Raw genomic sequence first — 27,986 nt, forward strand, 5'->3', positions numbered from 1 at the left:
TATTAGAGGGGAAAGGGGGCTGTGTAGGATACCCTCCTTGCTTACTACTTACTTGGCTTATCACTTCCCTGTGAAGAAGATGAATGGATAGTGTGGAAATTGGATGGAAGGTTCCGTGCACAGCCTTCTGCTTGTTGTGTGGTTGCGGGGGAGGGGCTTAGCGTTGCGCAGAAAAGCAGTAAGGCTTAGACTGAGCCAGGTTGTTGGCATGGGCACAGCCACCATCGGGCACAATACTGTACTACTACTAAGGTTTGACAGGCTGGGAACGGCACACGGACCAGAAGATTGAGTAGTTAATTAGTTGGTATAATCAATTAGCTAAATTAGATTTGAAGTATGTATTATCTCTGTTGCTATGTAGATTTGACCTCATGTGAAGGCCTATTGGTATATAGTATGTGCGACGATGTCAGACACCGCATCAACGCTATTTAGACAGATTAATCGGATGTATTTACACGTGGCCTGCCACTTTGTGGGTATTGTCGCAGACACTCACCCCACCTGAGTGGTATATGTACTTCGCGAGGCTCCTGTCCAGTGTTTGCCACTGTTATCGGTGCTGAAGTTAGCACCGGTCGAGCCGATTAAAAGGCTGTTGTCTTCCGGGAGGGCCAGCGTGTCAAAGACACCATCTTCAGTCATCAGGAGTTCAATCAAGGCCAGCGCCTGATCGATACCCATGCCATGTCCAATCAGCTGGAGACAGTCCAACACCCAGTGCCGTAATGGGTGATTCAGCCCTCGCGTTGCGGCTGCCATGGACAGCGGCCAGAGGAGCACCAGACCGCGAACAAAGCCTTGTTGTGAGGGTATCTCATAGCGGGAACTCATTTCTGCTTGTCCAGTGGCGAGCTTGAAGACACTATCGGTAAAGTAATAAGGCACACTGGCGCAGATATCGCTGGCGAGCTGTCGGGCAGTGTCGCGGATCTGAGAGGTATGCGTGACAAGATCGGCAGGTAGGGGTGAGCCGGAATTCAACTCCCGGATACATGTCAGAATGAGATCGCTGGTAATGATCCGTGCGACTCGGTATTGGTTCCACGAGTTGCAGATCCAAAAATCAGTATACACATGATAGACGTTGTTATAAGGCTTGGGACCCCAATTAAGAGTAGGCCAGGGATCTTCGATAGTGGCATAGGGGAAGTTCCCTGGCAAGGACGTGAGCCATGACATTAACTCAGCCTCGATGGCGTATGCAGATTCAAGCATCTTCTTCCGGTCGGTTAAAATCTTTTCCTTGATGTCAGCTCGCAGGTTTGCTAGCCGGCCCATTATGTTAATCAAGCGGTCACCATAGGCCACTGTATGCGGCCGAAGAAACATGGCAACTTTGACACAGTGAAGAACTGAGTCGGGCACACGCGCCTCCCTTTGGAGACAGCCTATGATCTTTTACACATTGTAAGTTAGTCAAACGCTCGATTTAGGGGCGAAGTAGACTTTTATCACGTACGATTTGATATCGCAGCTGCAAAAAGAGCTGCAGCCCATCTGGGTCCTGGAGCTGCTCCACACCTCGCAGCTCTAGCAGCGCTACAGCGCCACGTATGTGATTTGTCCAACTGTCAATAAAGCGCGAACCTCTACTGGTAATCACCTGGAAGACATTAGAATCAGGACTTGAATCAAGCAAGGTCGACTTACCTCGAAGATAGCCAACATAAGCACTGCGGCAAGCGTTGCATTGTTCTTAGCTTGCTGTTGATCTGCAACGGCCGTGGTGAGGAGCTGTAAAGCATTTCCATACTCCTTCTCTGCGGCTATTTTCATCGGTTCAGATTTCCTGATACGCGAGATCATTGCTATGCCAACAGAAGCCAAGCTGGTCATCAGGGCGTCATGGCTAGTTGCCGATGCCCTGCGCAAGATATCGGGATTTGCTTCAATCTTCGACCAGAACGATCCGATCCAAGCATTCTGCCGAAGGAAATAGGAAATAGCCTCATTTTTGGTCGGTTGATACGATGGCTGCAACACTAGGGGCTGTTGTATGGCGTGCTGCTCGACAAATTGTGGGGATAGACACACAGGACCGTCGAACTCAGGCGGTTCCAGATCGCCGGTCGATAAAGATGGATTACTGCCTGCTGGGGAACACACTGGGTCTGGACTAGGACTAGCAGCTACCATGCCACTGCCACTGGGGGAAGCAGCAGCAGCAGCTGGGGCACTACAGGTACTAGTACTACCAGGGTCGGTCTTTCTAGAAGACTTGGCTCTGCGGGCCTTTGTCCCGGTCCGCGCTTTCCGGATAACTTGCTGGCTCTCATCCCGAAACATCAAGGATAGTTGGTCGCGGTATCCGGGACAGACCCGGTTGCCCTTGGCACATTGTGAACAGGTAGGACGGGCTTGGTCGCACCGGATTTTGCGAGACCGGCATTCGCCGCAGCCCTTGCTTGGTTTGCCGCAGAAAACCATGTCTAATACTAGACAGGGGCGGGGCGTCGCACGGAATGCAATGTGGCGCTGTGGACTAATCAAACTAGAATCCAGCATGAGTATACATTCTGACCTGACCAGATTTGGAGGATAGCGGGGGCCAGTTTGACGTGCAGCTGAATCGGGTAACCAGTGCGAAGCTCAGGGGATGGGGGCAGGTCAGGGTTCCAACCTTTGTACAGCAGACACTTTGTAGTAGTGTCACGGCAAATACAAAACTATCTGATGATCTTCATGTCTGGGATTTTCCGACGAGGAGCGCGGAATATGAATGAAGTGAGGACTTCGGAGAACGTTTGAGGCTGGTCGCTGCTGGCCGAGGTGCCTGAGGCGCAGCGATCCCCGCGTCCACGTGCATCTCACCCCTAACCCGATCGAGTATCCCTTGCGATGGTCGCGTTGCTTAGCATTTGACTTTAACTCCTTTGGAATCATCGTCATTGGATGGGCTTACTATCCCATGCTTTACGCAGATTTTAAATCATCCTTCTATTGAAACCTGTGCTTACTCCTACGTCACTCAGACGGTGCTTATCTTTCAGCTAAAATGGTACTAAATTGACTAGGCCTCTTGGGAATACGTTAAGCATGCAGTCATCATATAAACAAACATGTGGTGTATATACAGTATAGGCTTTTCACATCATCACTACTAGTAATAGGTGTCCTCCGACTATCAGGAATCAGAGAGCTGGTACTCTTTTGGAACCACAGGCCACTCGTCCACACCATCCAACAAAGCCAGCGCCATGCCACCACTCAGATGCACCTGGATATGGCAATGGAGCAGCCATGCACCGGGGTTTACGACATGGTACCTGATCGCCAGCCACGTGTCTTCGGTCGCCGCAGCCGGAGTGATGAAGGTATCCCGAATCTGAGGAGTCTTAAGGTTGAAATTCTCCGGGATATATTGCATCGCCTCAGCCACAGATGAGTAATTCCACGCGCCGTTGCCTTGACCGATCACATAAAATTTGTTGCTATGCTTGTGAATCGGGTGAGGAGGCTGAATCTGACCGTTCACATGGAAGATCAAATCGACCCAGGTTCCATTTAGCGTCTTGACCGTGAGATCAGGCTTAGCGGTAGATGGATAAAAGAGCAAAGGCGATGCGGCTTCCAGAGAAAGTGGGAAACTAGAGTTGCCCTCAGTCCACCGGTAGGAAGCATTGTAGTGGCCGATCCTGAGGATATGGGTCGCGGCGACCTCTGAAGATGGTGTCTCTGCAGGGAATGGCATGATCGTAGTCTCATTCAACAGAGTGTAGTTGGAAGACACAGGCGATCCGTGGATGTCGATTGAAGGCACCGAAGAGCCCTTCTGGGACTTGATTGCCGTGTTGTATGTGAGGACCGCAGTCGCGTTGATTACTTGATTGATACCTGAATTCGCCGCGCGAACAGTATAGTTACCGGCAGGCTTGTCCAATTTGACAAGAATGGAGTAGCGGTTTCCGTTGGCTATAGTAACTGCATCCACCAACGTAGGCTCGATGTACCGTCCGTCAATAGCATAGACGTACATCGGGTGCTCATCAATGGAAAACGTCAACATCGAGACACCAGCCGCGCTGATCAAGTCATAACTGGCATATCTGACAGATGGGTCTACCAGAAGACGCTCGGTACCACCATTGCCAGGTCGGCAGCCATAAAACATAGAAGGCGGCATAGCGCTGTAGTTGTGAGAATATGTGCCTTGAGCGGACACTAGCGTTGGTGGAATGCATCTAGATAAACCTGTTAGATACCGGTTACACATCAGGTGTGTTACACATACCCCGTGTCAGTTAGGCTTAGGTTACCAATGAGTTGCTTCTGCTCAGCGCTGGCCAGCTCATTGAAGGCTTGCTGACCCGGACAACTGATCGATCCTTTGCCGTTGATAAGGACCGCATTGATACAGATCGCGTCTAGTCCTGTCGCTTCCTCCGCACTCCACAATTCTTCGGAAGTCAAGAACCGCCAGTCGGACAGCATTATAGGTTTAGTCCTCCGCTCAGCTGCTTGCATGGCTTGGAGCTCGCTTGTGTTGTTCGTGATTAGATGAAATGGTTTCTCCACTGATTCATCCGGGAGAATGTAAATCGCGCCATAGAGACCGTCGCAAATTTGGCCTCTGGTGTGCGCATGGTAGAAATAACTTCCATAATTTGTCGCTCGCCATTTGTAGAGGAAACTGTCGCCCGGCGCGATAGGTCTTTGCGATAAACCGGGGACGCCATCGGACCAAGGAGTGTCAAGCTGCTCGATACCTTGAAGGGGTTAGTCTTGGTTATTGCACATAACTAAGCAAAACCTACCATGGAAATGCACTGTGGTATTTGTAGGAAGATGGTTAGTAACTAGGAACTCGACATTATCCCCTTGCCGCAACTGCAGTGCCGGTCCGGGAAATTGGCCGTTCATGAGGATCATCTTGCGAGGGATGCCTGCCGGCGCCCAGTCCTCCCATGTCAAGGTGACATTGAAGCGCACCGTGTTACCGGTGGCACGCACGTGGAGATTGCTGCCATTGGCCCACGAGAGCAGAGAGAAGACTGATGCCAATAAGGCCAGTCCGAATTTGAAGGAATACATTCCAAGCAACGGAGGCAAGATTAGAAGTTATGGCAGCCGCAGCCAGACAAGCCAACACCGAAGGGAGAGCCAAGTGGCTTACCCTGCCTTATATGTTCCATTTCATCGAAAGGGGCAAGAAAGAAGCAAATGAGTTTGCTGCTTTCGAGGCCTGATTGCCATGCCTTGTTTCTCACTTCGTGTTCGTGAACGGGCCTGTGGCTTTTTTAGCATATGCTGGCGAAAAGTTCCGACAAATTGGAACGCCTGCAGATGTTGCTTTCATGACTCAATAAGCTCACATAGCTGGCGGGCTGAGGGCAAACCTTCGATGAAGCTGATCTGGGCTACTCCATACAAAGAGGAATGCACCGGTCTCATTGGGTGATCTTAGTTCTGTGGGGCTTGGGCGTCGAGTAATTGGCCATCCTGGACCAAAACTGCTGCTCAGACCCACTGAGTTATTGCAATGATCGTCGCCGATGGTGAACTGGCCCCTCGCAGGAGCCGTGTTGTGTAGAACTGTGGATAGAACTATCCACGAAGGGGCTGTTCAAGACTGAGCTATCGGGCCGCTATCCGAGTTCCAGAACCCGGGATTTGATCGGGCATGTTTATGGTCCATGTGGGAAAGACTGGTTGATCTGCTGTCTTAGCATGACTCGCTAAAAAACCGAGTAATTTCCGGTGTGCTTCTTTTCACACAGCTACCTGAAGAACAGGCCAGCATGGAAACCATCATAAAATCGGCATCGCCGCAGCCAGTCACCTAAGAGCATCTGTCATATGACAGCTGTGAGTTGGCAAGCTGATGAGTGAAAGTGAAAACTTTCATAAATCTCATCCTGACAGGCATTTGCGCTATGATGAGCGAAAGGAAGCAGACGTGGAAAGCAAACGTCCCGAAGGGGAAAGCTTTTCGGATTTTTCAGGCAACCCGCGGAAGTGTCAGCTGTGCATTGGCATCATCAACACTATTGGACATCATGCATGCATTCCCGATAGCCGAGCAGAATGGCAATAACAGCCGAGGGTCTGAGCCAGCGCCAACTCTCCCTCTTAGGCTACACATCCACATACACAACAGCAAACGCCCACACGCGATCCCCATCTTACTGCGCAATAAATCCCCTATAATCGTCAGCACAAAACCCATCCAGCAAAGCCTCCAAGAAAAGAAAAGAACGACCTACCCATCCACCACCAACGCAGACCCATACATATAGCTACTCATCGGCGACAACATGAACGTAATCGTGTCCGCAATTTCCTCTGCATCCGCCAATCTCCCCACGGGGACTCTCGCCACTTCCTTCTGCATCACTTCATCAGGCATCTGATCGATCATCGGTGTCTGAACATAACCAGGACAGATAGCATTAATCCGGATCCCCAGAGGCGCGTAGACAATAGCATCAGCCTTGGTCATCCCAACCACACCATGTTTCGCAGCCGTATAAGAAACGATGGGTATATTGACCGGCGTCGCAACAAGACCATATGCAGATGCCACATTGACAATGACACCTCGTGATGAACGGGGACTGCACACATCACACATTAGCACTGACCAAACCCCATCCTCATCATCCCAATTCCAAGGGAAACTAAAAACCTCACCTATCACCCCTCTTCTCCTGCCCCATCATAACCTTAATCTCCTCCCGACTCGACATCCACACCCCATGCAAATTGACCCCCAACGTCTTCTCCCAATCCTTGATATCATGATCCCCCGAATACGCCATCGACCCAGCAATCCCAGCACTATTGACCGCATAATCGATCCTCTCGAATTGCTTCACCGTCTCTGATACAGCCTCGTGGATAGAGACCGGATCGGTCACGTCAATGCACAGCGGGAGCGCTCTCACTCCACTGAAGCGGGCCTCGATGTCCTGGGCTATTTCCTGTGTCACAGCGAAGTTAACATCAGCGATAGCGAGCTGGCGGACGCCGTGTCGGGCGAGAGCATAGGCGGTGGCTTTTCCGATGCCTGTTGTAGAGTATTAGGTTATTTTGGTTTGCTTTGAGGAGTGAAGTGGGATGGGTAGGTGATAGTATGGACCTGATGCGGCACCGGTGATGAATGCGACTCCTTCGAGCATCATTGTTGAGATTGTGACGGTATTTCTGGTTTGAAGTGGGATGAATGAAAGTATGTTTGAGTGATAAACTGATCTCAAATTATTCAAAGATGAAGTGGTAATGTTAGACGGCCTGCAAAAGAAGCCTTCAGCTTGATCTGGGGGTGTGACAAGCCATCCCGTGTGACAGTCGTCGGGATCTTTATCATTCGTTGTCTGTCTACGTAGATTACAGGGATAGAACCGGTACTGGGGCTATAGTTTCAGCCTGATAAGATCACTTTTGCTGAATGGTAGCGGCAATACTCAAGTAACCATTGGACAAGCAGTTTACCTCTCTAAGGAATCAAGTCAAACCAGCATGTCATTCCCAAAGTGGCAGATATAGCCGGAGGGTATGCAGCCAATCCTTTATCAGGTCAAAGGTCACGGTCCAGAACCAGAGCGGGTGTAATATTCTCATTAGCATTCCGATTAGCTGATATCTATCTAGCAGAAATGAAGCCATGAGAGTCCCACGTAAGCGAGAGCACCCAGCCGATTGAGCTTCTACCGAAGACGAACCACAAGTAAAAACAGCAGGTAAGAGAGACCCAATCCTGAGATCCAGCTTTCCATGTTGCTCCAATGTTTATGAAGTCTGTCTCAAAGGTGAAAGCTAAGTGAGTGTGAAAATAGCAAAGCAAGCCCTCGGCATCTCCAAAAGACAATAACAACGCAGTGTATTATCCGGAAAAGGTCGCCAAAGTCTCACCGTCCTCGCATCATGTGTTGACCGGTGCTACTGACAATGAACACGGTATTGGCATTTGGGACCAAACGCTGGGCCTCATTCACTTGGCGTTTCGCTTTCGGGACGAACTCAGGTGCATCTCCACGAAGAGTAGAGCTGGGGTAGCAGTTTCTGGTGTTCCCGCTCGCCCCTGCATTGAGGCCCTGGAATCTTTCACCTTCTCCAGAGATTCCGGGCTGCACTGATCCCACAATCAGGGGCCCAGTGGCAGGCAAAGCGTAGGGTGCGTAGTGCATTGGTGGCATGGTGTACATTGGTGACATAGCACGAGTTTCAGGGCTGAGTGGAGGTCCATTAGGAGCTAGACCAGGTGCCTCATACATCTTGAAAGAGCGCTTGTTAGAAGCTTTCTCTACATGATTATTCGAGTTCGAGAATACTCACCGGCTGAGGGCCTGGAAAACGGAACTGTTCCATTTGCATTCTGTTCCAGTTCTCCATCTCCTTCTGCTGGTGATCCAATCGCATGGCGAGATGGCTTGCCTGAGGCAGATTAGGGCAGAAAGTGTTATGCACAGATGCACTAGCAACGGCAGGGAGCTCAGGACCAAAGGTGTTCTGACGCATAGTCGACGGATCACAATACAGACTTGGCTGGCAGGGCTCCTCCTGTTGTCTGCGGTTTCCTCGTCTTCTATTGGTGTGATTGGCCATGATGGCTTCGATAAGACCCTGGTATCAAGAGAGAGTCAGCATCTCAAGCATGCGTAGCGTATCATCAAGGCGCTCAACAGAAGGATAAGTGGGCACTGAAGCTGTTCTGCGAATCTCAGGCTCGATCTCAAGTCTCAGGGGAAAGATCATAGTGTAAGTGATAGTGAGCAGACGTGTATATCGTGAGGATGCAGTACAATGGAAGGAACGAAAGATGGTAGAGGTCAAGACAGTCGACCCGATACTGTTAAGGGAGCTGAACAAACTCACCTAGTAGTTTACTTGACCCTACCAGCGTCAAGTCAGACTCGGGGGCGTACGTAGGGAAGGAACCTGGCCGGGGTGTCGATGTAACAAAGGAGAGTGCGATGCTTTGTTGCGGTAGAGAAAGAAGCGAAAGAGAAAGAGCTTGTCTGCACCAGATGAGTGTGGCGAGTCACTCTCATTCATTCGATTGCTCATTCACCATGCGAACATCGCGCCTGAGGCGCCTACTTCTCGCTTGTGTTGGTCGCGCCCCTGTGAAATTCTTCCCAGATCGCACACTGCCTTTGTTTCTACATCTCCGTCTACTACGCCTCAGCCTGACCGGCAGGCGCCGGTCAGGCTGAGTGGTCATGCACCAGATCATCATTTCGCGTCAGGTATGTTCCTTATCGACATCTTCAAGTACGTCAGCTCACATTCCTAGTTCTTAGTGTTTTCAGTGGAATTACCGTTCTTTCAAAGACCACTTCTGTCATATTATCTGAACTCGGATAATGAACAGTAGTAGAGAAGACACGAACCAGAACTAGGATCAGGTTATGAAGAGGACATGAGAAAGCTACGAATGAATACCAAGGCCACAGCAGTTGGGTTGTCAAATCTTTGACATAATTCCATTCTTTCCCTTTCATGATCTTCTTTCTTCTCTGCCCACCTCAGCAAGGTGTGGGGCGGCAACGAAACAGAATAAGGAAAAGAGGGACAAGGGAAGGAACTATACCACATATTGTTGGTAAGTCTGACTGGAAATATCCTTCACTTATGCTCAATTGGCTCACACACTGATTAGCAGAAGGCAAAATCTAACCTATGACTCCTCCATCATAGCTCGAAGCTTGGTCTCGATCGACTTCCTTTCTATCATCTTCTGGTTGAGGAACTTAGAAGTGTCTTCAACAACCTCTCCCAACCGCTGGTAGTCGACGAGCAGCTTCTGAACTTCAAGAGCCATCTATCTACATTATCAGTCATCTGTACAAGATCTGGACAGTGTTGAAAGACTTACCTCAAGGTACTGGTCTCTTTGTGCACTTGTGTTCGCTTCTCGGACTTTTCTGCAGACGGATTCACTGAGTGCATCGAAGTGTGCGCAGGTCCAGGCCGAACCGTTGGCGGATGGTTCGGTCTGCACTCCTGCATCACTAGTTGCGTTTCCCTCTGGTCTGCGAAGTTCTGTAGGGCGAGACAGAGGAAGTGGAGGCATGGTCAGGGTTTCGTGATGCCCAGCCATGGCATTCATATTGTGCGTGGCAAACGATGTTGGCGGAGCATGGCGGTTCGGTGATTCCGGAGTGGCGGGCTTGAACGGTGTCGACACTGCCTGCTGAAGATATGCAGGAGTGTCTTGACTTGGGCTAAGGTCGATGTGGTTCCTTCCAAGTTGCTGCAACAATGAGGGAGTAGGCACAACTATCGGCGTTGATATAGCTCCAAGCGAAGTCGTTGGGTTGCGTGCGTTCTTCCCAAACTTCCTGCCCTTGAAAGCCGTCTTGCCGGCACCGCTACTGCTGCTTCGCGAGTTCGATTTGGTAGCTCGGCCCACACGACTCTTCTCTCCGCCCCGAGCCTTCTGCAAGATACTACGGAGGCTAAAGGCCTTCCGGGCAGTTGCATTTGAGACGGGCGGGATGATCTCATCGAAGGTCGTATGAGGTCCGTGGCTATCGATTTCGGCTGGGAGACCTCGCAGTGGCTGGAGAGAGACTGATCGTGGTGGAAACCTATCGTGAGCTGTGGCGCCCTCCGTGACCTCTGGCATTGAGGTATTGCGAGATATAGGGGCACGGAAAGGGCTGACAGGCTCCGACAAAGTGATGGTCAAGTCTCCTGCTCTCACTAGTGTGGTCGTTTGGTTGCGTGTACCAGCGCCGGAAGAAGACGGTCTCTCGATGTATTATTGGCGTGGCGTGAGTGGCGGCTCATCGCCCGCATGTGCATCTTCGAAAAAGAGCTCTGTCTGGTTTTCGGGCGCTGGCTTTGGTTTGTTGTGTCGTGCCTGGCCCCCAACCCCGCTTCTTGTGGCGTTTCTAGGGGGGATGGGGGGTCGGTCGACATCTTTGGTGATTGGGGGGAGGGTGGTTGGCGAGTAGTCGGAAGAGTATTCGTCGTCTTCGCTGCTTGTTTGCTCGGTTGACACTGGCCTGTCAACATACCGAAGTTTCGCGGGGTCCGACAATTCGGTAACGGCATAGTTCGGGTTACTTTTGCCTGTTCCCAAAATGATCTCGTCGGCCGCAGATGCGATTTTCAGAGTTGGGCCATGTGGCAGACGAGTTACTCGCTGCGTGAGAGGAGTGCGGTTTTCGCGCTGGTCGTCATCCCAGCCTGGTGCATTGCGAGCTCTTTCGATTAGAGGTTGGTAGTGAGGCATGCAAGACACCTCTGCTACCTGAGCACCTCCAGCAAGTTCCTCGGCTAATGCCTGGCGCCTGTCTACAGCAGTGGGGATAGCACTACGCGGCTCATAGCTTGCACGCGTCCCTTGTGGCGAATACGACTCGAGTCCTGCGCCAACGTTCTGAGTGTATCCGCTGGGGATATGAAGTGGGTGGACTGGGTGGGAATGCAAGGCGGTATATTTGTTTACTCCTGCGTCCCGCCAGAAAGTAGAATCATCTTTTTGTAGGTTAGCATGAGTGTTGCATGATCCGACAGCCCGTACCTACTAGGGTTATACGGCGATGGATAAGCGATCGTCTGAGCCGGGTTGATATCCCGGGTGTATGGGTAACCACTCCGTGTGGCTCCTAGAAAGTAATTAGCACAGAGCAGTAAGAATGTGAAACACCTTTGTGCTAGGACAGCTCGGTCATTGATGCGTAGAACATAAGCTCAGGCACGAATATACTAGGCTCACAACCACCGACGCCATGTCCCATCGTAAGTGCTTCCCACAGAAGACACCACATCCTACTTTCGACAACACAAAATCAAAAGACAATTCTTACCTCTGATCTCCCGACGACCATCCTCACGGCCCGTGGCCCTGGTGTTCTCAGCAGGAGAGATAATTTCCTCAAGGGGAGATCTGAAAGAAATGTTCTTCGTGTTGAAGGACATAGTGGAGATATGAGATGTTGAGTGTATCAAACACAGATGAAGATTGGAAGTGAAACGAGAAGAGATGTGTAGTTTCAGAACACTTTACTGTGTCTGTAGCAGAAGACCCTCGAAGGATGTGACGATATGAGAGAGATGTAGTTTCAGAACGCGTAACTCTGTGTCTGTAGGAGAGAGAACTGATGGCACAAGGGTATCTCAACTGTTTCTGGGATCAAAATGAGAGGGGAAGAAATAACAAGCACGTATGATGTTGGTGTTCTTCAGAAGAGATGCATAGAGAAGTTTGTAGTATGAGACACGTTACTCTGTGTCCGTAGAAGAGAAAGATGAAGGCCTCGACAAGAGTATTCGACTGTCTTGAACACGCGGATGAAAGGGGAAAAGAGGAAGTATGCTGATGTTCTTCTTGAAAAGAGAAGTAGAAGAGATTGAAGTAGTCTCAAAACACGTAACTCTGTGTCTTTACACAGAATGCTTGGTATCTCAGCGAGAGTATCTCTGCTTTCCTGAAGATGAGAATAAGAGGGATAGCAGTAAGAAGCAATTATGATGATGTTGTTCTTAAGAGGAGATGTAGACGAGAGGGGAAGACGAGAACAGCGGACGATGAACGCAACCTTCAGCGTGTTGTAAAGAAAACAGGAAGTGTAGTGAGGGAATTTGTGTGTTAAAGTCTCAAGAAGACAGAACACGACGCGAGAGATGAGAAGAGAAGACGAGATGCTAGATGTTCTTGATCTTCCAAAGCAAGCAAGCAGACAGAAGAGCTTGATGTACGCGCTTATCAACAAGTACAGGGAAACCTGAAGCTGCAAGATGAAGCAGAAGAAGCTATTGAAGATGCCTGAGAAACGAAAGTAGACGAAGCGGAAGAGAATGTGGGAGAAGCGAGTGTTGGCCGGGCAAGGGGAATCAGTCAAAAAGACATCTCCTGCTCAGTTTGGTCAAGGAGCAAACGAAAGCTGTGTTCCCTGCAAAAAGACAAGACAGGAGAGCGTAAGATTGACGGCAAGAAACAAGCATCAAGAGGGCTGTCCGCAGCATTCACCGGGAGGGTATGGTGTGCTGCCGTAATGGTCTCTGATACCAGGTGACTAGGCCCAGACTGGCTACCAGGTTGCATGTATATGCTCCTGGCAGGCTATAAAAGACAGAAAGACCCACAAGGTAGAGAGATCTCAGACTGCACTTGCTTCCACTCATATACTCTGTGGTCATGGACAGTACTTCTTTGACTAACCATGGGAGTCGGAACTTGACAGCATCCGTTCTGCAAAACGGAAATGTCTGGACGTCCTAGGTTAGCCAACTCGAAATCTGTTTGCCTTTGGCGTCATTCCCAATAACCGGGCCTCTATGGCAGGAAACCTGCACGACAGCTAAGCCAATATTTTATCTTGACATTGAAGACTGGCTGATCATTGTATGTCATAGGCTGCCAATCTTGTTGCTTTTCAGAATGCTCCCGGACATAATGAGTTTAACTGACGATAGCTTCCGTCTCAGGGACCTGCAGTACTAAGTCTCGGTGCGTATTTATTGTTGCGCTTTGACTAGGCTTCGACTGACTTGGCTTTGATATTCCACTTCGAGCAACAGTTACTCCACGGATTCCTCATTCCTTCGTGTCCGACACGCTATCATAAGCTGGGGATCAAAGGTGCATGGCAACATATGACACAGAGCTGGCAGTTTCCACACCAGGGGCTAGACATTGGTGATCTATACGTGGTCCATGCTGTCTGATGCATTGAGTTCTTAGGGCTCCAGACACGGGGCATAATGCAAGCAGACACATTAGGTGGTTGTCATCACTGGGGTTGCTTGCTCCCCAGCCTGGACTCCTCTCTTGGACTTAGGACACAAGTCTCTCCATCAGGGCTATTAGAGACAACATCGATCTGGGATATTGTCTGTCCAGCCTAGAAGAATCCAAAGTCAACATGAGTGCATATGCAGCCAACCTATTATCATGGTTAGTGATCATCCTAGTTTGGCAGAACAAGGCTTAAGCTATCCAGCAAAAACCTACACAGCAGATACCCTTCTGCACAAAGCAACCTTGCCTGTACGCCTGTGTGACGACGCGTCACCAGCACCGAGATATGCTGTTCCCGTCCAGTTCAAAGAGAACCAGAACAACATGCCCTAACCAGAGCTTTGATACTTGAACAACGGAATAAAGACATGGAGGGTGACTGGACAAGGGCCACAATCACCCTCCATGGCTTCGAGAAGAGGAGAGAAAGAGAGAATTAGGATTCTCAGTGTTTTTTGTTGTGCAAGGTAGGCAAACTTGTCCTTCACTTTTGTGAAGATACGGCAACTTAGGCGAGGCGATTCCCGAATAGGAAGCTTTGCAGTGACGGGAGGCGCGCCTGGGGAATGGTTCTCACAGAGTTAATTTGGGGTGTGATTTGAATCTATCTACTGGTTAATGGGCTTGTTGGTGTGATTGCTGTTCACCTGTTAGGTTTGGATGCAGTGAACCAGCGATCTGTGTGCAGGACGAACATGCATCTACTGTCATGCTTCGTGAATTAGTTGAGATAACATCTCTGCTCTTTACAGTCAAATTATGATATAATCTTATTTGAGAGGGTCTTCAACAACTAAGTACACAACGAGTCGCCTCCAGACTCCAGATTAGACATCGACCATCAACTCTCTAAGTAGATTCGATATCCTCCACATTAGTATGATGACCGCGCTTTCGTTTCCCCGCCGCCTGCGTACTATCGCTCGTCCACTCGCTAATCTCCCACTCAAAGCTCGTAGACTTATCATCACTTACCCCTACGCCACGCCTAGTCTTCATCATCCTCCCCAGTCGACTGCCCTCCACCATCTCTTCGAACCACGGGATCCCGCCCAGTGTGCCATGTCTGTAACTCCGTGAGACCGCCGACCCAGATGGAATGACCACATCTGACGAGCGGGTGTCTTGTTGCGCAGTAGCCGGACTAACAACAACCTTTTCCTTTCTCTTCACAGGCTCCACTTCTTCCTCTTCTGTTTCCCTCTCTTCATCAGACGAATGGGGAGGCGATTCCGGAGGCAACAGCTCCAAGTCCTCTAACATGCGCTGGCCATCGCCAAACAAACTTCCTATCGACACAGACATGTAGTCTGCTTCTTCACGCGGATCCTCGCTCCAGAATGTGAGTGGCGTGCCGCAGTAGCCGCAGAAGACCCGCTGGGTATGTGGCGCATGGTGCGGGGAGAAGATGCGACGGATGGTGCTGTGTGTTTCATCTGGGAAGTAGGATTGAGTATGAGATTGGTACCAGGTTAGAGGGACTCGAAGCCAGGCTGTCAGCGGAGCTGCGTGGAATCTTCCTGTCCATTTTGTGGTCAGTGCTACTATTTGAAGTATATATTAGGTGAAGGGTGACGTACGATTGTCTCGGCCGGTGTCCAAGTAAACGTGGGCATGGTCAGTTATGTCGTCGGGAAGTCGGATCTGATATTGATTTCTCCCACATTGACAGGAGCCGCGGAGATGCTCGTGACTAGTCATGTTGTGGCGTTTATCTCCGATCGGGGTATCTAAGTAATAGTGAAACAGCGCTAGTGTGAAGTCATAGATCGAGTCGATCAATTTGGAAGAACGAAGACCGAGAGGACGCGACCTCAGAGTAGGCTTCTAGGCCTAATTGTATCTCTAGAATTGGTGGAGGCAGAATGGAGACAATATAATGGGGAGGTGCAGGAGAAGAAGGTATCTGAAGGAATCTAGAAGCAACCTGAACGATCGATGACGTTACGCGGGTGAGGCCGCGATCCAGGGACTGGCCAGTTGGCGGTGATCTTAATCCCTCAAATGGTACACTCCGCTCCAAGTCGATCGCGGTTCCCATTTATGGACCTCCGCTCCATTGGTCCAGAAACCCAGCAAGTTCGTTCCCCCCTAATGAGCTGGAGTCTGCAATGAATCTCTAGTCTTGTCTCCTTTCTCTTTACATATCTCTTCATAATCTTCGTTCATTATCTCCCACTCAGTCTCTCTCTTTCACATCTGTATTGTTGTTGTTTCTTTGTTTTCTTCTCTGCTCTTCTCTTCCCCGCAGAACTACCCTGTTTGGTTGTCACATGAAAATCCCACCCCAGCAAGAAGCACATGATAGTCGCTGTATGAACGACAACAATCGCATTCTCTCGTCCACTCCTATATACTCCCAGAAGAACCACGATGCCATCTGCACGACCTCCTGCCTCCCTGGCTTCCAGCTCTTCAGAACCATCCTACTCTCCCCTGCCCGGCGGCGCAACCACTCATTCCGACGATCGCGACGACCGTTCCCCATCCACCACACCCACCGGCAACTCCTCCAAGCCCGCCTCGGCCTCTTCAGCGGCCAACGCACAAGACAAGGACAAGCCGCGGCTCACCGAGCAGGAAAAGAAGAATAACCACATTGCTTCGGAGCAGAAACGCCGCGCCGCAATTCGGGAGGGCTTCGATCGATTGACCGAGCTGGTGCCTGGCTTGGAGGGCCAGGGTCGCAGTGAGAGTATCGTGCTTCGCAAGACGGTGGACTTTATCCAGCTTCAGCTGCAGGAACGACAGGAATTGATTGCGGAGATTGAGCGTCGTGGAGGGCGCATTGATGATTCGTTTCGCAACTGATGCTGCCGAGGTCCGAGCGGCATGCTGTTGTTGATGATGATTATGACTTGCTTTTGCGGTGGATGAGACTATGCAACATGCGTCACGCGACTCTTAAATGATATTTGGAAAGGAAAAAGTCCGGCGCTGGGTCTTGACCGGTTGGTTGGTAGTGGTGATATTGTGCAATTGCAATGGGCGATGGTTGTGGTAATTTCATTTTGGCCTCTACGGAGGCTTCTCGGCCTAGGGTCTTGAGGCGGGATGGCGTTGTATTTGGTATATAGGGATGAGAAGGTCCTGAATGTTACTGTTGAGATTGTTGCACTGCTGCATATATACATTGGCGGCATTATGAGTTCAGTTATTTAGTTAGCAGATACTACATGTTGAAGCCAGACTGGAATTGGTAATTACTGTCATGCAGCTTTCCATATGGAGTAGACAGTATAAACGAAACCATATGCAGGGAGACAATCTGTACCACACCAACTCTCCTGAAGCATTAAGCTTAACCTTAATCCCCAATACTCAACATACTACAAACCTAGCAATAAACATGCAGCATGGACCACCATCACATGCACGCCCAACTCGTATCACTATCTCGTATCTATCTACTATCTGCATTATCACAACTGCCGAGTCTCACCGCCCGTCTATCAAATTCAACACCACCACCATACCCCCATCACGACTGGCACATACCCAACACCTCACTTAAGATACCTTTCCTACCACCAACCAACCTCCCACCCAACCCAAAAGGGGACAATCCCAAAATGTCCGACAGCAAACAATCCCTCCTCTCCCAAACGGAGCCCGAATCCGACGACCCCCCACCAGCCTACACCACCAGCAACACCAGCACCACCAACCAACCCAACCACCAAAAACGCGCCTCCCTACTCCCCCGCCCACCCCCGCTCTCCCTCCCAATCCTAACCCACCTACGCTCAAAGCGCTTCATCCTGGCCTCATCCTCCCCACGCCGTCGACAAATCCTCTCCCTCCTCTCCCTCCCAAACATGGAAATAATCCCCTCCAACACCCCCGAAGACCTACCCAAGACGCTCCCCCCCTTCGAATACGTCCTCCAAACCGCCACGCAAAAGGCACAAGCCGTGTACGCGCAGGAAATCGACTCGCCGAAAGGCGACCCATTCATTCTAGCAGCGGACACCGTCATCGTGGACACTTCCACGGGGAGTATATTAGAGAAGCCGCGGAGCGAGGCGCATCACATCGCGATGTTGAAGGGGTTGAGGGATGCGGGGGAACATAAGGTGTATACGGCGCTTGTGGCGATGACGCCGTTGGCGAGTGCGAGGGTGCCGGGTTATGCGTTGGAGAGTTGTCTGGAGGAGACGAAGGTGTGGTTTGATCAGGGGGTTAGTGATGAGGTTATTTTGGCGTATGTGAGGACGAGGGAGGGCGCGGATAAGGCGGGTGGGTATGGGATTCAGGGGTTGGGGAGTATTCTTGTGGAGAGGATTGAGGGCGGGTTTGATAATGTTGTGGGGTTGCCGTTGAAGAAGGCGCTTTGGTTAATGGAGAAGGTGGTGGTTAGGGCGGATGATGAGGATTTGTTGGATGGGGAGGGGGGGAGTGATGAGGAGGGGGAGGGGGAGGGGGAGGAGTAGTTGAGGAGTAATCTTATAGTATGAGTATAATATGGAGTAGTAGTTTGGATTTGAGGGATTGATGGAATGGGGACGGGTATCTATGTATATAGTGATGATGATAGAAAAAGTAAAGGTATATTTCAAAGTACATCTTTTATAGCTCGATGAGCCAAAATATAGGAATCAGAACATGTACACAGAGGCAGAGAGCGGCACATACGCCCAAAACAAACCACAAGCAGTAATAAAAACTAAAACCATATCACAAAACAACACACATCCCTAGGAGTCTATGCGTTCCACACCCGGCGGAGAGCCTCCGTCACACCAACGTCGTTCGTCTCGAACTCGTACAGACCGACGGCCGTGCTGAGGGTGAACGCGCGGAGCAGCCAGATCATGAAGGTGTGGGTCTTGGGGACACGGCGAGTAGGGAAGTAGTCGGTGATGGAGGCGCTGTTATTTATTAGTCTCTAGTCTTAGATTCCACACGCGCGCGGGGGGGCTTAATAAAGGCAAAGAGAGGGAGGAAAGACGTACTGGAAACCAATGTGAGAGTGAACCACGATAGCGGAGCAGAGGACGGCGTCCATGACGGGGCTCATGGAACCAGCAGCGAAGGGAGCAATGCAGAGAGGGACGAGACCGGCAGAGACGATTCTATTATCGTTAGTTTTCATATCCCCTGTTCATCAATCCTTCGAACCATCCATGTATATCCGATGGATATCAAACTAGAGGGTAAACGCACCTCTCGAAAGTCCAGTGGTAGCTACCCTCGGTAGGGTGAGACTTGGGGATGGGAGCGGGGTCGTTCACTGCGTCGAGCTGTCAGAGCATATTCCAGACATTTTATGCATATCGGCCCTTCAAGTTCGATCATGGCTGTCCAAGCAACATCGATATCCCGAATATCGAATTCCCGTAGACAAAAACCAAAACCAATAACCGAGCAACCGGAGAAATCACGTACTCGTTCCCTGAATAGTCTCTGCAACGACCAACCCATTAGCATAACTCATCCAGAATATCCAATCGCATCCAACTCATATATAGACAAACTCACGAGGCAAAGGAGGCAAGATCTGCTTCTTAGCGGAAGCATGGAAAGCCACAACCTGCGCGACATTCTTAGTCGCGAAGGGAGCGCGGAACGCCGACCGGAGGAGGGGAGAAGACTGGCGCGCGATGGAGGCCATTTTGCAGGATGTGCTTTTGCTGTAGGGAGTGGAGTGGAGGAGGTGGGAGGTGTGGTGACCGCGATGCTCAGCGCTAGATAGACACAAGCACAGCAAGTGACAGATGCAAAGGTGAACTGAAGTTGAGAATGGAACCTCGGGAGTCCGATCGGGAATACGGTCATCATATTGTCGTGCCTCTGATTGGTGGAGGGTGCTCCGCCCAGCCGAAAATGGCCGATGTGCCGGCAAAGGTATCTATCATCATTCTACCACAGTATGACAGTGCGAAGGGGTTATGTAGGGCTTAGGACCGATTTGTGATCTTTGAGGCTGTGGTAATTACTTTCTTTACTTGGATTTGTTGTCTAAGGTCTCGTTGTGCTAGACGACTCGATAGGAAACTCATGTGGTTCATGCCTAAGGCATTACTACCGTACCCGATTGCCGACACTGAGTTAGACTACACGCAAGGAGAGATGATAGACGTTGGAGGATGCTGGAACCGTGGTACCTGCATTATGGAATACAACTATTAACTATAAAGCAGCTACATCTTTGAAGATAACAAGTAAATTCCGAACTGTACTCTATACCCAACCATCGTCTACCTCTAATGAGCCAGTTATCACATCATCCATATACACATTGCATACGAAGCCATCCCGATTGCACCGGGTCTTTGGATATTATAAACAAACACAATGAAGAAGAAAACACAAACCTTTTGTCATGAACGGTATCTAGCAACCACTTTTACTCGCGGCAGATCATGTGGTCACGAGCCGGACCAGTACCGATCCACTTGACGGGAACACCGCCCAACCCGCGCTCAATGTACTCGATATACGCGCGAGCATTGGCAGGCAGGTCCTCGTACTTCTTCACACCCATGGTGTTGCTCTTCCAGCCGGGGAGGGTGACATACTCGACCTGGACCTTCTCCAGGACTTCCGGATCGGCGGGCATCGTGTTCTCCGTGCGGGTGCCGTCGGGCAGAATGTACGCGACACCGACCTTGATCTCGTCAAAGTCATCGAGCACGTCCAGCTTGGTCAGGTTGAGAGCGGTGTAGTGGTTGATAGCTTGGGAGTAACGGCACAGAACCATGTCGAACCAACCGCAACGACGTCTACGGCCGGTGGTGACACCGAACTCCTTACCCACGCCCTGCAGCTTGTCGCCGAATTCGTTCAGCTGCTCACTGGGGAAAGGACCCGAGCCGACACGGGTGGTGTAGGCCTTGACGACACCGATGATGGAGCTGATGCTGGTGGGGTTGAGAGAGAGGGCCTGGACGGCACCGCCCAGACCGGTGGACGAGGAGGTCACGAAGGGGTAAGTGCCGTGGTCCAGGTCCAGCATGAGAGCGTTGGCGCCCTCAACGAGGGTGTTGGGGGCGTCCTTGTACTTCTGAAGGAAGGCCAATTGATCGACGATGTAGGGGCCCAAGCGTTGACGGTAATCCTGGTTTTGTTAGATGCTCCTGGAAAGGTGCTTCCGAGACCAACAATACATGGCGAGGGAAAGGTCATCCTACCTTGAAACGAGCAAGTTCCTCCTCAACGTTGTATTCCAGCTCGCCGAATCTAGCGCGGTAGCCGGCGTCCAAAGAGCGCAGCTTACGCTCGAAGAGAGCCTCGTCGAGAATCTCACCAACACGGATACCGCGACGGGCGGCCTTGTCACTGTAGCAGGGACCGATACCCTTGCCGGTAGTACCGACCTTGCGACCGCCCAGCTTGGCCTCTTCCAGGCCATCCACGACGGAGTGAAGGTCCAAGCAGACGTGCGCACGGTCGGAGATGAAGATGCGCTTTCCAGCGCCCTCCAGACCCTTGTCCTCCAGAGAGGCCAACTCCTTGAAGAAACTAGGGACGTGCACCACGGTACCGGCGCCAATCAGGTTGACACAGGCGGGGGAGACAAGACCGGAGGGAAGGATGTGGAAGTCGTAGGTCTTGTCACCGTGGACGATAGTGTGACCGGCATCTATCCATTCCATTAAACATTATTCTCCGAAGAGAGAAGAGGAAAGACTTACTGTGGCCGCCAGCGGCACGGCAGCAAAGCGTAGCCTCCTGCGCAAGCATGTCGGTAATCTTTCCCTTTCCTGCAATCGCAATAAATCAGCCATGCCCAAATTTTGTCATTCCAATCGATCGATCAATCGATTCGAATCGACCTGTGAACTGCCATGTAAATAGGATGACAACCCACCTTCATCACCCCACTGACTACCCAGAACAATTGTGACACCCATGATTATCGAATTGAATGTGAAGCCACGAAATATATCTCAATTAAGCAGCTCAATTGCGAATTTACCCAGCGGTAGATGTGTTTGGTGTGCGTGCGAAGCAAGAAGACACAAATAGTCAGTCAAGATCGAACGGCAACGCGGGGCACTGAATGCGGGATGAAATGAGTCACTGATCTCAAGAGAGCAGCAGCAACAATCTCTAATAGAGTGAAGTAGAAGAGGATAGGATAGAAGTAAAGATCAATTAAAGCACACTGAGACAAATCTTGTGTAGATAATCTGCAGTGACTGGAGCAGCAACGTAGGTTCCGTAGAAAAACCTCGCGACCGTCAAAATCCAAAAGCCGAAAAAAGAACCAGCGGAGGGGAACTGGCTGCGGAGGCAAAGAATGATATATGGGCGGGCGGGCAGTCAAGTTCAGCCAGCGGCGGGGGCCGGGACGAACTCGGTGAGACAAGAGAGGCAGAGCCACAGTTTACTATACAGAGTAACTAAACGATAGCCATGAGTGATTCCTACTACTAATCCATTTCCTTTTACTTACTTGCTTACCATACCGTTACCCTCAAATCCGGTTGTTGGGCGGGCCTTTCGGTGTTTCCCGCTTCCTCCCCATGACTTCTTTCTTAGGGTCTCCGTATTGCCGGTACCGGTGCTCGTTCCCCGCGGCGGGGTCGGTCGGATGCGGTATTGGACGGCACAATACACCATTGCCTATTGAAGATTAGTGCCCTACGTACCCCTAAGCTAGGCAATTTGGAGGCATTTTGAGTCAGGTGATCTCGGCAGAGGTGTGTTATTATTGCCTACTTCGGCTAGAGACCCTCACCTCCAGAGAGGAGAGACACTAGGGAGGGTTTGATACAAGATCTATACAATAGCAATTGATGTGAGTTGGCTAAGTAAGTATAGTGCTATGATGATGGACGGTACAAGGAGGACATATGAATGGGCATGGCGAAGACATCCATTCCGGAATGTTAAAGACAGGACGACATTACCTTATGCAGACCCCCGGCACTAGAACATGCTACTCGAAGACTTTCACAGGCATTTTTTTTGTGAGACTTCGAATGTTTACACATCACAGTAGATAGTGGGGATGCAAGTGGTTACACGGGCATGAGGTTGGCCAGAGATGTACACAATAAAAGTAGCACCCGAGGAACGCTACATTGCTACGTGCTCTACTTTCGTCACTGATTTTACAATAGCGAAAAGTGAGGATTTATACTGTGCGGTAATTAACAAGATGATATATACTACTATAAAATAGAAATAAAGCCGAATCATGGATATAATCAACAGGTTATCTGGAATTATTGCTGCTGCTGATTGTTCGTACACCATGCCGTGATGATTCCAAGCGTTGACAGCAGCATTCATACAACTAACCTAGATGGCAAAGAATGTTCCGTCTTTCCCTTGTCTACTAGTAAAGCATATTAAAGAAGGAGCCATGTCCCAGGTGGTCCAACTCGAAGAGGAAGGTACTGCAGCCTTCCCTCGAGTCTCTCCACAACTCCAGAATGAACAACTCTCTATCTCTGCACTTTTCTCTACCACCAGTTAATCTTATCCAATTCCTATCCATCCATCACAACCCAATTTTCCGTCCAGCAGATGCAAAAAGATCCTGGAGTAGGCCACTCAACATATCTGCCGAGGTGTATGACTATCCTCTACATATCGCATTCCCAACCATCTTTGCGAGCTCATATGTCCTAATCATCATATATCTCAACTCCATCAATCGCAAAAGACGAAACAAGCCATGGCGACTGAGTCAGACTCGCTTCTTTCACTACCTCGTGCTTTTCCATAACATTGGTCTCTCGATATTCTCTGCCTGGGTATCTTGCGGATTGCTCTCAACAGTCTACATACACCTACCGTCCATAAAGCAAGAATCATATTCTGTGCATGTGGCTGCGACATTATGTCACATTGAAGGAAGGCCCACTCTTTATACCAGCGTGCCAAACGTCACTGCCGCTGTATGGGATACTGAGAATGGTGATGGCTTATGGCAGAAAGGCGTGGGATATTTCTGCTGGGCCATGTACATGTCCAAGTTTTACGAGGTAACGGACACGATGATTCTGATCCTGAAGGGGAAAGAAAGCACCTTCTTACAAACATACCACCATTCCGGAGTCATGGTCGGTTCATGGGCGCTCATGCGTTCGACGTCGCCTCACTGCTTGGTGGCTGCACTGCTGAATAGCGGTGTTCATGCATTAATGGTCAGTCCATAAGCTCATCAATACTGCTGCTGCTCGATACATTGTATCTCTACAGACATATACTAGTGCTAACCAGGGAGAACCCGGTAATCATGCAGTATCTATACTACGCTCTCCGGACAATGAAAATAGCAATCCCCATCCGCCTGAAGCGGACATTGACGGCTGTACAGATTGCCCAGTTTACCATTGGGTATACCCTGGGTTTGAGCTATCTGTTCGTTTCGTATGATGCACCGCATGCGCGCATCTCAGTTGGCGGGGATGATGATCTCCGCGCTGAAATGCAGCACACTGTGCTCCCCTGTCTCCATAAACCAGATCATTTGGGCGCGCTGCTGTTGGGGGGCTTGTATCTTGGGCCTCTGATCTATATGTTTGTTCGGCTATTTATCCGTTCGTATTTGTCTACTGGGAAGGGGAAGATGGAATGAAAAGACGGGGTAGAGAGTGAACTATTTATTGCGAAGAGCATCCTAAGCCTCCTGAATGCGCTAACTACAGTATGGAGTCTTCACCATGTCTAGTGACTGAGTATGGATGAGGAAACCACATCACGGTTAGTTTTGCTGCGCAATCTTTTACTACATTCTAGTAGTAGTAGTAGTAGTAGTAGTAGTAGTAGTAGTAGTAGTAGTAGTAGTGCTAATACCGAATGTCTCGATTCAATGAGTACCATTTAGAGTAGTAAGTACTGAGAATGAAATTATCTATTTAGTCTTTCATATATACCTACTACTACAAGATTGACAAGTAATCGTGAGACATCGTTGAAATTACCTGGTAGGTAGATTCAACACTTTCAGACTTCGGTACATGATATGTGAAGACAGTAGATGGTACAATTGATATAGTGTGGCAGTATGCTGCGACCTGCTACTAACTAAGTGGAAAACAGTATGTAGGATTTCGAGGCGTGAAGAGACAAGGGATGAGATGACAACCCGTTATTATACTCTCTATCCAATATCAAACGAATTCATGACCACGATAGACTATGATACATGTATGTGTTCCCGTCTTCCAAATGCCTCAGTAGTAAGTAGTAAGTAAGCAATATAACGCCAACGCCCATACCCAATGCAATCAATAGTAGTAGTATCAATAATACTCGGCCGTCTCTAAAACGCCTCTGTAGAGCTATACTCAAGCTCATGCACCTCTAATCGCCTATACCAACTTCCCCCCATTTAAAATCCACTCGCGCATCTCCCCCAGCTTAAGAATACACTCTCTGTGCATTTCCCTCGCGACTTCCCAATGCTTCATGACCTTGGCGTCTTCATCCAGTCCGCGCAAGTAGGCGCTGAATCCGGCTTTCCCGCTGCCGGCTACCATGCTATCGTCGCTTTCATTGCCATCAGCCTTTTTGGTGTCGTCTTCGTCGTCCTGGTCCGGGGCGTCTACTTTGAGACGCGCGGAGTCTCCAACGGCGCTGATCCAGTTCGGGGCCATTCCTGTCTCGATGGCTTCTTGGCGCGCGTTGAAGTGGCGCAGGATACGGCGGTTGAAGGTGTTCCATTCGCGCATGTATGTGTTCATTTCTGCGGCGTAGCGCTCCCATGCTGCTCGAGGGAGACCAAGTTGCTGGGACCCTGCGCTGATGGGGACTAGTTCTGGTGCAGTTGGTCGCTTTGGTGGGTTCGGACAGACTAATTGGCGAGCTCGGACATCGCGCATTGTTGTCCTCGGGACGTTGGGGCGGGACTCGAATGGGAGGTTGGCTTGGATGTCTTGCAGGTCGTCAATGCCGCCATTGCTGGTCGGTGTGAAGGGCATCGTGCTGGTGAGGTTGGAAAAGTCAAATGACTTCGTGTGATGGACCTTTCCTTTCCTGGAGGTTGGCCTCATCTTCGGTGGGGGCATTGCCTTCGCTGGGTCTTCCTTGGGCTGATCTTCCTTGACCTCGTCTTCCTTGGTCTTCTCTGGCTCTGCAGCTGGTGCGGTGGTGTTGACAGGCGGAACATCGTCGACGTCCATAGCTTCTACATCGGCAGTATCGGTCTTGGCTGGCTCTTGAGTAGTCTCTCCATTGATGGTGGACCCGGCTTCTTCAGCTTCAGTAGTCACACTGGCTTGGGCAGTGGGCCGGGGTTTAGCACCAGGCCTGGTTTGCTTCCGGGGACTCTTCTGGCGCTGTGAGGCAGTTGGCTGTGCTTGCTTGGCGTTGTCAGCGGTCGGAACGGCCCACGAGATGTTCGCCTTTCGCAGCTCCTCGATCCATGCATCGGCAGAGAACTTCGCCTGGGCGAAAGGCGTGGGTTGTTGGGAAGTCGCGGACTCTGAGCGCGGCGATTTGGGGTTTGAGGCACCCGTAGAGCCCGCTGTTTGACCAAAGATATCTCGGTTTGCACTTCGACCGCGCGCGCGTGAATCTTGCGACTCCTTGTCCGACTGCGCCGCACCAAAGAAGTCTGTGCCTTCCCAGCTCCGGGCAAAGAACGGCTGACGGAGCTGCTCATGGCTGCTGCTCTTGAAACTCCTGTTCGGGGTATGTGCGTCCGCATTAGAGGCGCCGGAGCTATACACGTAAACCAGTTAACTTATGACCTATTGATGGGTATAGTTCAACATACGCTTTTAGGGGACTCCCGTCGCCAAAGAATGCAGATGTATCGAATACATTCTTGGGTGGACTGGGTTTCTCAGAGTCAAGGCCTTAAGAAGGTCTTCGTTAGCAACTAGATTCTATCCTCATCCACCAACTCGGCTGCCCAGCTACTCTTTTAAGGTTTTTAACCGCGGGCGGTAGACTAATTCTTCCTGATGATATCGCTTACCAGTTGTCTTACGACTCTTCTCAGTGTGGAAGTCGCTGAACTTCTTATGGGCACGAAGCCGGCTTTTAGGGACCGCCTTGGGCTTGCGCGCCAAGAAGTCATCATCCTCCGAATCACTCGAGCTTGTAGATGTATAATTTCGGTTATCCTTCTTCAACTTGGGACTAGCGCTCCGGTGTCTGCCACTCTCCGGAGGAGTGGGGCTAGGTGGGTTGGTCCTGGGACGGGGTTGAGGACTCGCCGTCGAATCGCGCATGCTAGCAGAGCGTCCAAGCCCGGCACTCGAGAAAAATGTGCGCTCTCCGCCAGCGGTGGCATATCTGCTTCTCACTCGTTCAATGTCTGGGGTACTTGTGTTCTCTGCCCGATGTTGCGCGGCTGCTGCCGATTTCCTAGCCGTGGGTGAGGGAGCCGGAGCGTAAAACGAATTTGGCGTTTGCGAGCGCTCAGCCCGGGGAACGCTCGTATACGCAGAAGTATTGGCGGCCATGGGCTCATCGCCGCCAGCAGCGCGCGGGGCGAATCCTTGCTTCTTCTTTGCGGACTGCGTCCGAGTCGGCTCGGGACTCGTCGGTTTGGGGGATTTCTTGAAGTACTCGTAGGCAGATTTAGGCCTCGGAGACTGCCCGTTAGGCCTAGGTGGAGTGCCAGCATAACCGGTGCGGGGGTCAAAAGAAGACCAGCCACCCGGCATAGCATTGCCCTTCATCTCCTGGAACCCTCTGTAAGCGTCGGCTCGTGTTTGCCCTTCATCTGGCCTCTTCTCCCATGCCTGTTTCGGGGCCGCTCGCGCGTAGCTAGCATAGCGTTGAGCGCCAGCAGATGGACTATGATGAAAAGACTGGGGACGGGTCTTCGGAGGCTGAGGTTTCGGAGTATATGGGGATGCGTAGGGATTCGGAGGTGCCTTTCGAGCGGTATTGGCTTTGGGAGGGCCGTAGAGCTTGCCGTAACCGGCGCGCAAGCGATCCGTGTCATATTTCAGTCGTTGCTGAGGGTCACTGAGAATCTCATTGGCTGCCTGAATCGCCTGGAACTTGGAGATGAACTCCAACTCTTTCCCGGGGTTTCTATCCGGATGGTATTTGAGCGCTAGCTTGCGAAACTGTCTTTTGATCTCCTCTGTTTCCGCGCTCGGGGTCAGACCCAGGTCGGCGTAGTAATCCCTCCGCACGTCCGCCTTGACCATTTTGAGAGAGTGACGGGTTCCCGAATCACTTAAAATGAGAGTGTACCACTATCGTCGCGCCAAGGTTCAATCGTGTTGTACACATGACCTATCACGAGGAAGGAACGGCACTGCAGGTCGGGCTGAGAAGAAGGGAAAGGAACAGGCGTGGCGAAGAAGAGCAGACCGGCAGAGAAGCAGAATCAACGTCCAATGGTGAGAAGAGCAGGAGAAAA

General features: G+C 50.7%; 13 protein-coding genes across 13 annotated transcripts; 3 read left to right on the forward strand and 10 right to left on the reverse strand.

The window, feature by feature from the left end:
- Positions 1-498: 498 nt before the first annotated feature.
- AtWU_03987 (Zn(II)2Cys6 transcription factor) lies at positions 499-2,433 on the reverse strand (the record flags this gene model as incomplete). Its single annotated transcript, XM_035499098.1, has 3 exons — positions 499-1,401; positions 1,466-1,609; positions 1,657-2,433. 3 exons carry the CDS (start codon positions 2,431-2,433, stop codon positions 499-501), a joined length of 1,824 nt encoding a protein of 607 aa, XP_035354991.1.
- Positions 2,434-3,130: 697 nt separating this feature from the next.
- Positions 3,131-5,037, reverse strand: AtWU_03988 (laccase TilA; the record flags this gene model as incomplete). The annotated part of the gene is made up of 3 exons (XM_035499099.1): positions 3,131-4,187; positions 4,238-4,712; positions 4,761-5,037. 3 exons carry the CDS (start codon positions 5,035-5,037, stop codon positions 3,131-3,133), a joined length of 1,809 nt encoding a protein of 602 aa, XP_035354992.1.
- A 1,091-nt stretch (positions 5,038-6,128) lies between these two features.
- Positions 6,129-7,127, reverse strand: AtWU_03989 (SDR family NAD(P)-dependent oxidoreductase; the record flags this gene model as incomplete). The annotated part of the gene is made up of 4 exons (XM_035499100.1): positions 6,129-6,147; positions 6,210-6,560; positions 6,637-7,012; positions 7,085-7,127. 4 exons carry the CDS (start codon positions 7,125-7,127, stop codon positions 6,129-6,131), a joined length of 789 nt encoding a protein of 262 aa, XP_035354993.1.
- A 726-nt stretch (positions 7,128-7,853) lies between these two features.
- On the reverse strand, positions 7,854-8,550 carry AtWU_03990 (laccase TilA; the record flags this gene model as incomplete). Its single annotated transcript, XM_035499101.1, has 2 exons — positions 7,854-8,219; positions 8,281-8,550. The coding sequence occupies 2 exons, from the start codon at positions 8,548-8,550 to the stop codon at positions 7,854-7,856; spliced, it is 636 nt and encodes a 211-aa protein (XP_035354994.1).
- Positions 8,551-9,625: 1,075 nt separating this feature from the next.
- Positions 9,626-10,576, reverse strand: AtWU_03991 (eukaryotic glutathione synthase, ATP binding domain family protein; the record flags this gene model as incomplete). The annotated part of the gene is made up of 2 exons (XM_035499102.1): positions 9,626-9,769; positions 9,824-10,576. 2 exons carry the CDS (start codon positions 10,574-10,576, stop codon positions 9,626-9,628), a joined length of 897 nt encoding a protein of 298 aa, XP_035354995.1.
- A 135-nt stretch (positions 10,577-10,711) lies between these two features.
- On the reverse strand, positions 10,712-11,877 carry AtWU_03992 (uncharacterized protein; the record flags this gene model as incomplete). Its single annotated transcript, XM_035499103.1, has 3 exons — positions 10,712-11,433; positions 11,484-11,564; positions 11,766-11,877. 3 exons carry the CDS (start codon positions 11,875-11,877, stop codon positions 10,712-10,714), a joined length of 915 nt encoding a protein of 304 aa, XP_035354996.1.
- Positions 11,878-14,548: 2,671 nt separating this feature from the next.
- AtWU_03993 (uncharacterized protein) lies at positions 14,549-15,400 on the reverse strand (the record flags this gene model as incomplete). Its single annotated transcript, XM_035499104.1, has 2 exons — positions 14,549-15,219; positions 15,280-15,400. 2 exons carry the CDS (start codon positions 15,398-15,400, stop codon positions 14,549-14,551), a joined length of 792 nt encoding a protein of 263 aa, XP_035354997.1.
- A 672-nt stretch (positions 15,401-16,072) lies between these two features.
- On the forward strand, positions 16,073-16,510 carry AtWU_03994 (helix-loop-helix DNA-binding domain protein; the record flags this gene model as incomplete). The annotated part of the gene is made up of 1 exon (XM_035499105.1): positions 16,073-16,510. The coding sequence occupies one exon, from the start codon at positions 16,073-16,075 to the stop codon at positions 16,508-16,510; it is 438 nt and encodes a 145-aa protein (XP_035354998.1).
- A 761-nt stretch (positions 16,511-17,271) lies between these two features.
- Positions 17,272-18,132, forward strand: AtWU_03995 (nucleotide diphosphatase; the record flags this gene model as incomplete). The annotated part of the gene is made up of 1 exon (XM_035499106.1): positions 17,272-18,132. The coding sequence occupies one exon, from the start codon at positions 17,272-17,274 to the stop codon at positions 18,130-18,132; it is 861 nt and encodes a 286-aa protein (XP_035354999.1).
- Positions 18,133-18,404: 272 nt separating this feature from the next.
- On the reverse strand, positions 18,405-19,313 carry AtWU_03996 (CybS family protein; the record flags this gene model as incomplete). Its single annotated transcript, XM_035499107.1, has 5 exons — positions 18,405-18,570; positions 18,655-18,774; positions 18,866-18,932; positions 19,088-19,105; positions 19,181-19,313. The coding sequence occupies 5 exons, from the start codon at positions 19,311-19,313 to the stop codon at positions 18,405-18,407; spliced, it is 504 nt and encodes a 167-aa protein (XP_035355000.1).
- Positions 19,314-20,048: 735 nt separating this feature from the next.
- Positions 20,049-21,555, reverse strand: adB (adenylosuccinate synthase ADE12; the record flags this gene model as incomplete). The annotated part of the gene is made up of 4 exons (XM_035499108.1): positions 20,049-20,759; positions 20,833-21,284; positions 21,337-21,405; positions 21,513-21,555. The coding sequence occupies 4 exons, from the start codon at positions 21,553-21,555 to the stop codon at positions 20,049-20,051; spliced, it is 1,275 nt and encodes a 424-aa protein (XP_035355001.1).
- A 2,160-nt stretch (positions 21,556-23,715) lies between these two features.
- AtWU_03998 (ELO family) lies at positions 23,716-24,236 on the forward strand (the record flags this gene model as incomplete). The annotated part of the gene is made up of 2 exons (XM_035499109.1): positions 23,716-23,802; positions 23,901-24,236. 2 exons carry the CDS (start codon positions 23,716-23,718, stop codon positions 24,234-24,236), a joined length of 423 nt encoding a protein of 140 aa, XP_035355002.1.
- Positions 24,237-24,972: 736 nt separating this feature from the next.
- Positions 24,973-27,771, reverse strand: AtWU_03999 (DnaJ domain protein; the record flags this gene model as incomplete). The annotated part of the gene is made up of 3 exons (XM_035499110.1): positions 24,973-26,323; positions 26,379-26,460; positions 26,583-27,771. 3 exons carry the CDS (start codon positions 27,769-27,771, stop codon positions 24,973-24,975), a joined length of 2,622 nt encoding a protein of 873 aa, XP_035355003.1.
- Between the last annotated feature and the right edge of the window lie 215 nt (positions 27,772-27,986).

This window comes from Aspergillus tubingensis, assembly GCF_013340325.1.
Source record: "Aspergillus tubingensis WU-2223L DNA, scaffold_6, whole genome shotgun sequence".
Classification (NCBI taxonomy): Eukaryota; Fungi; Ascomycota; class Eurotiomycetes; order Eurotiales; family Aspergillaceae; genus Aspergillus; species Aspergillus tubingensis.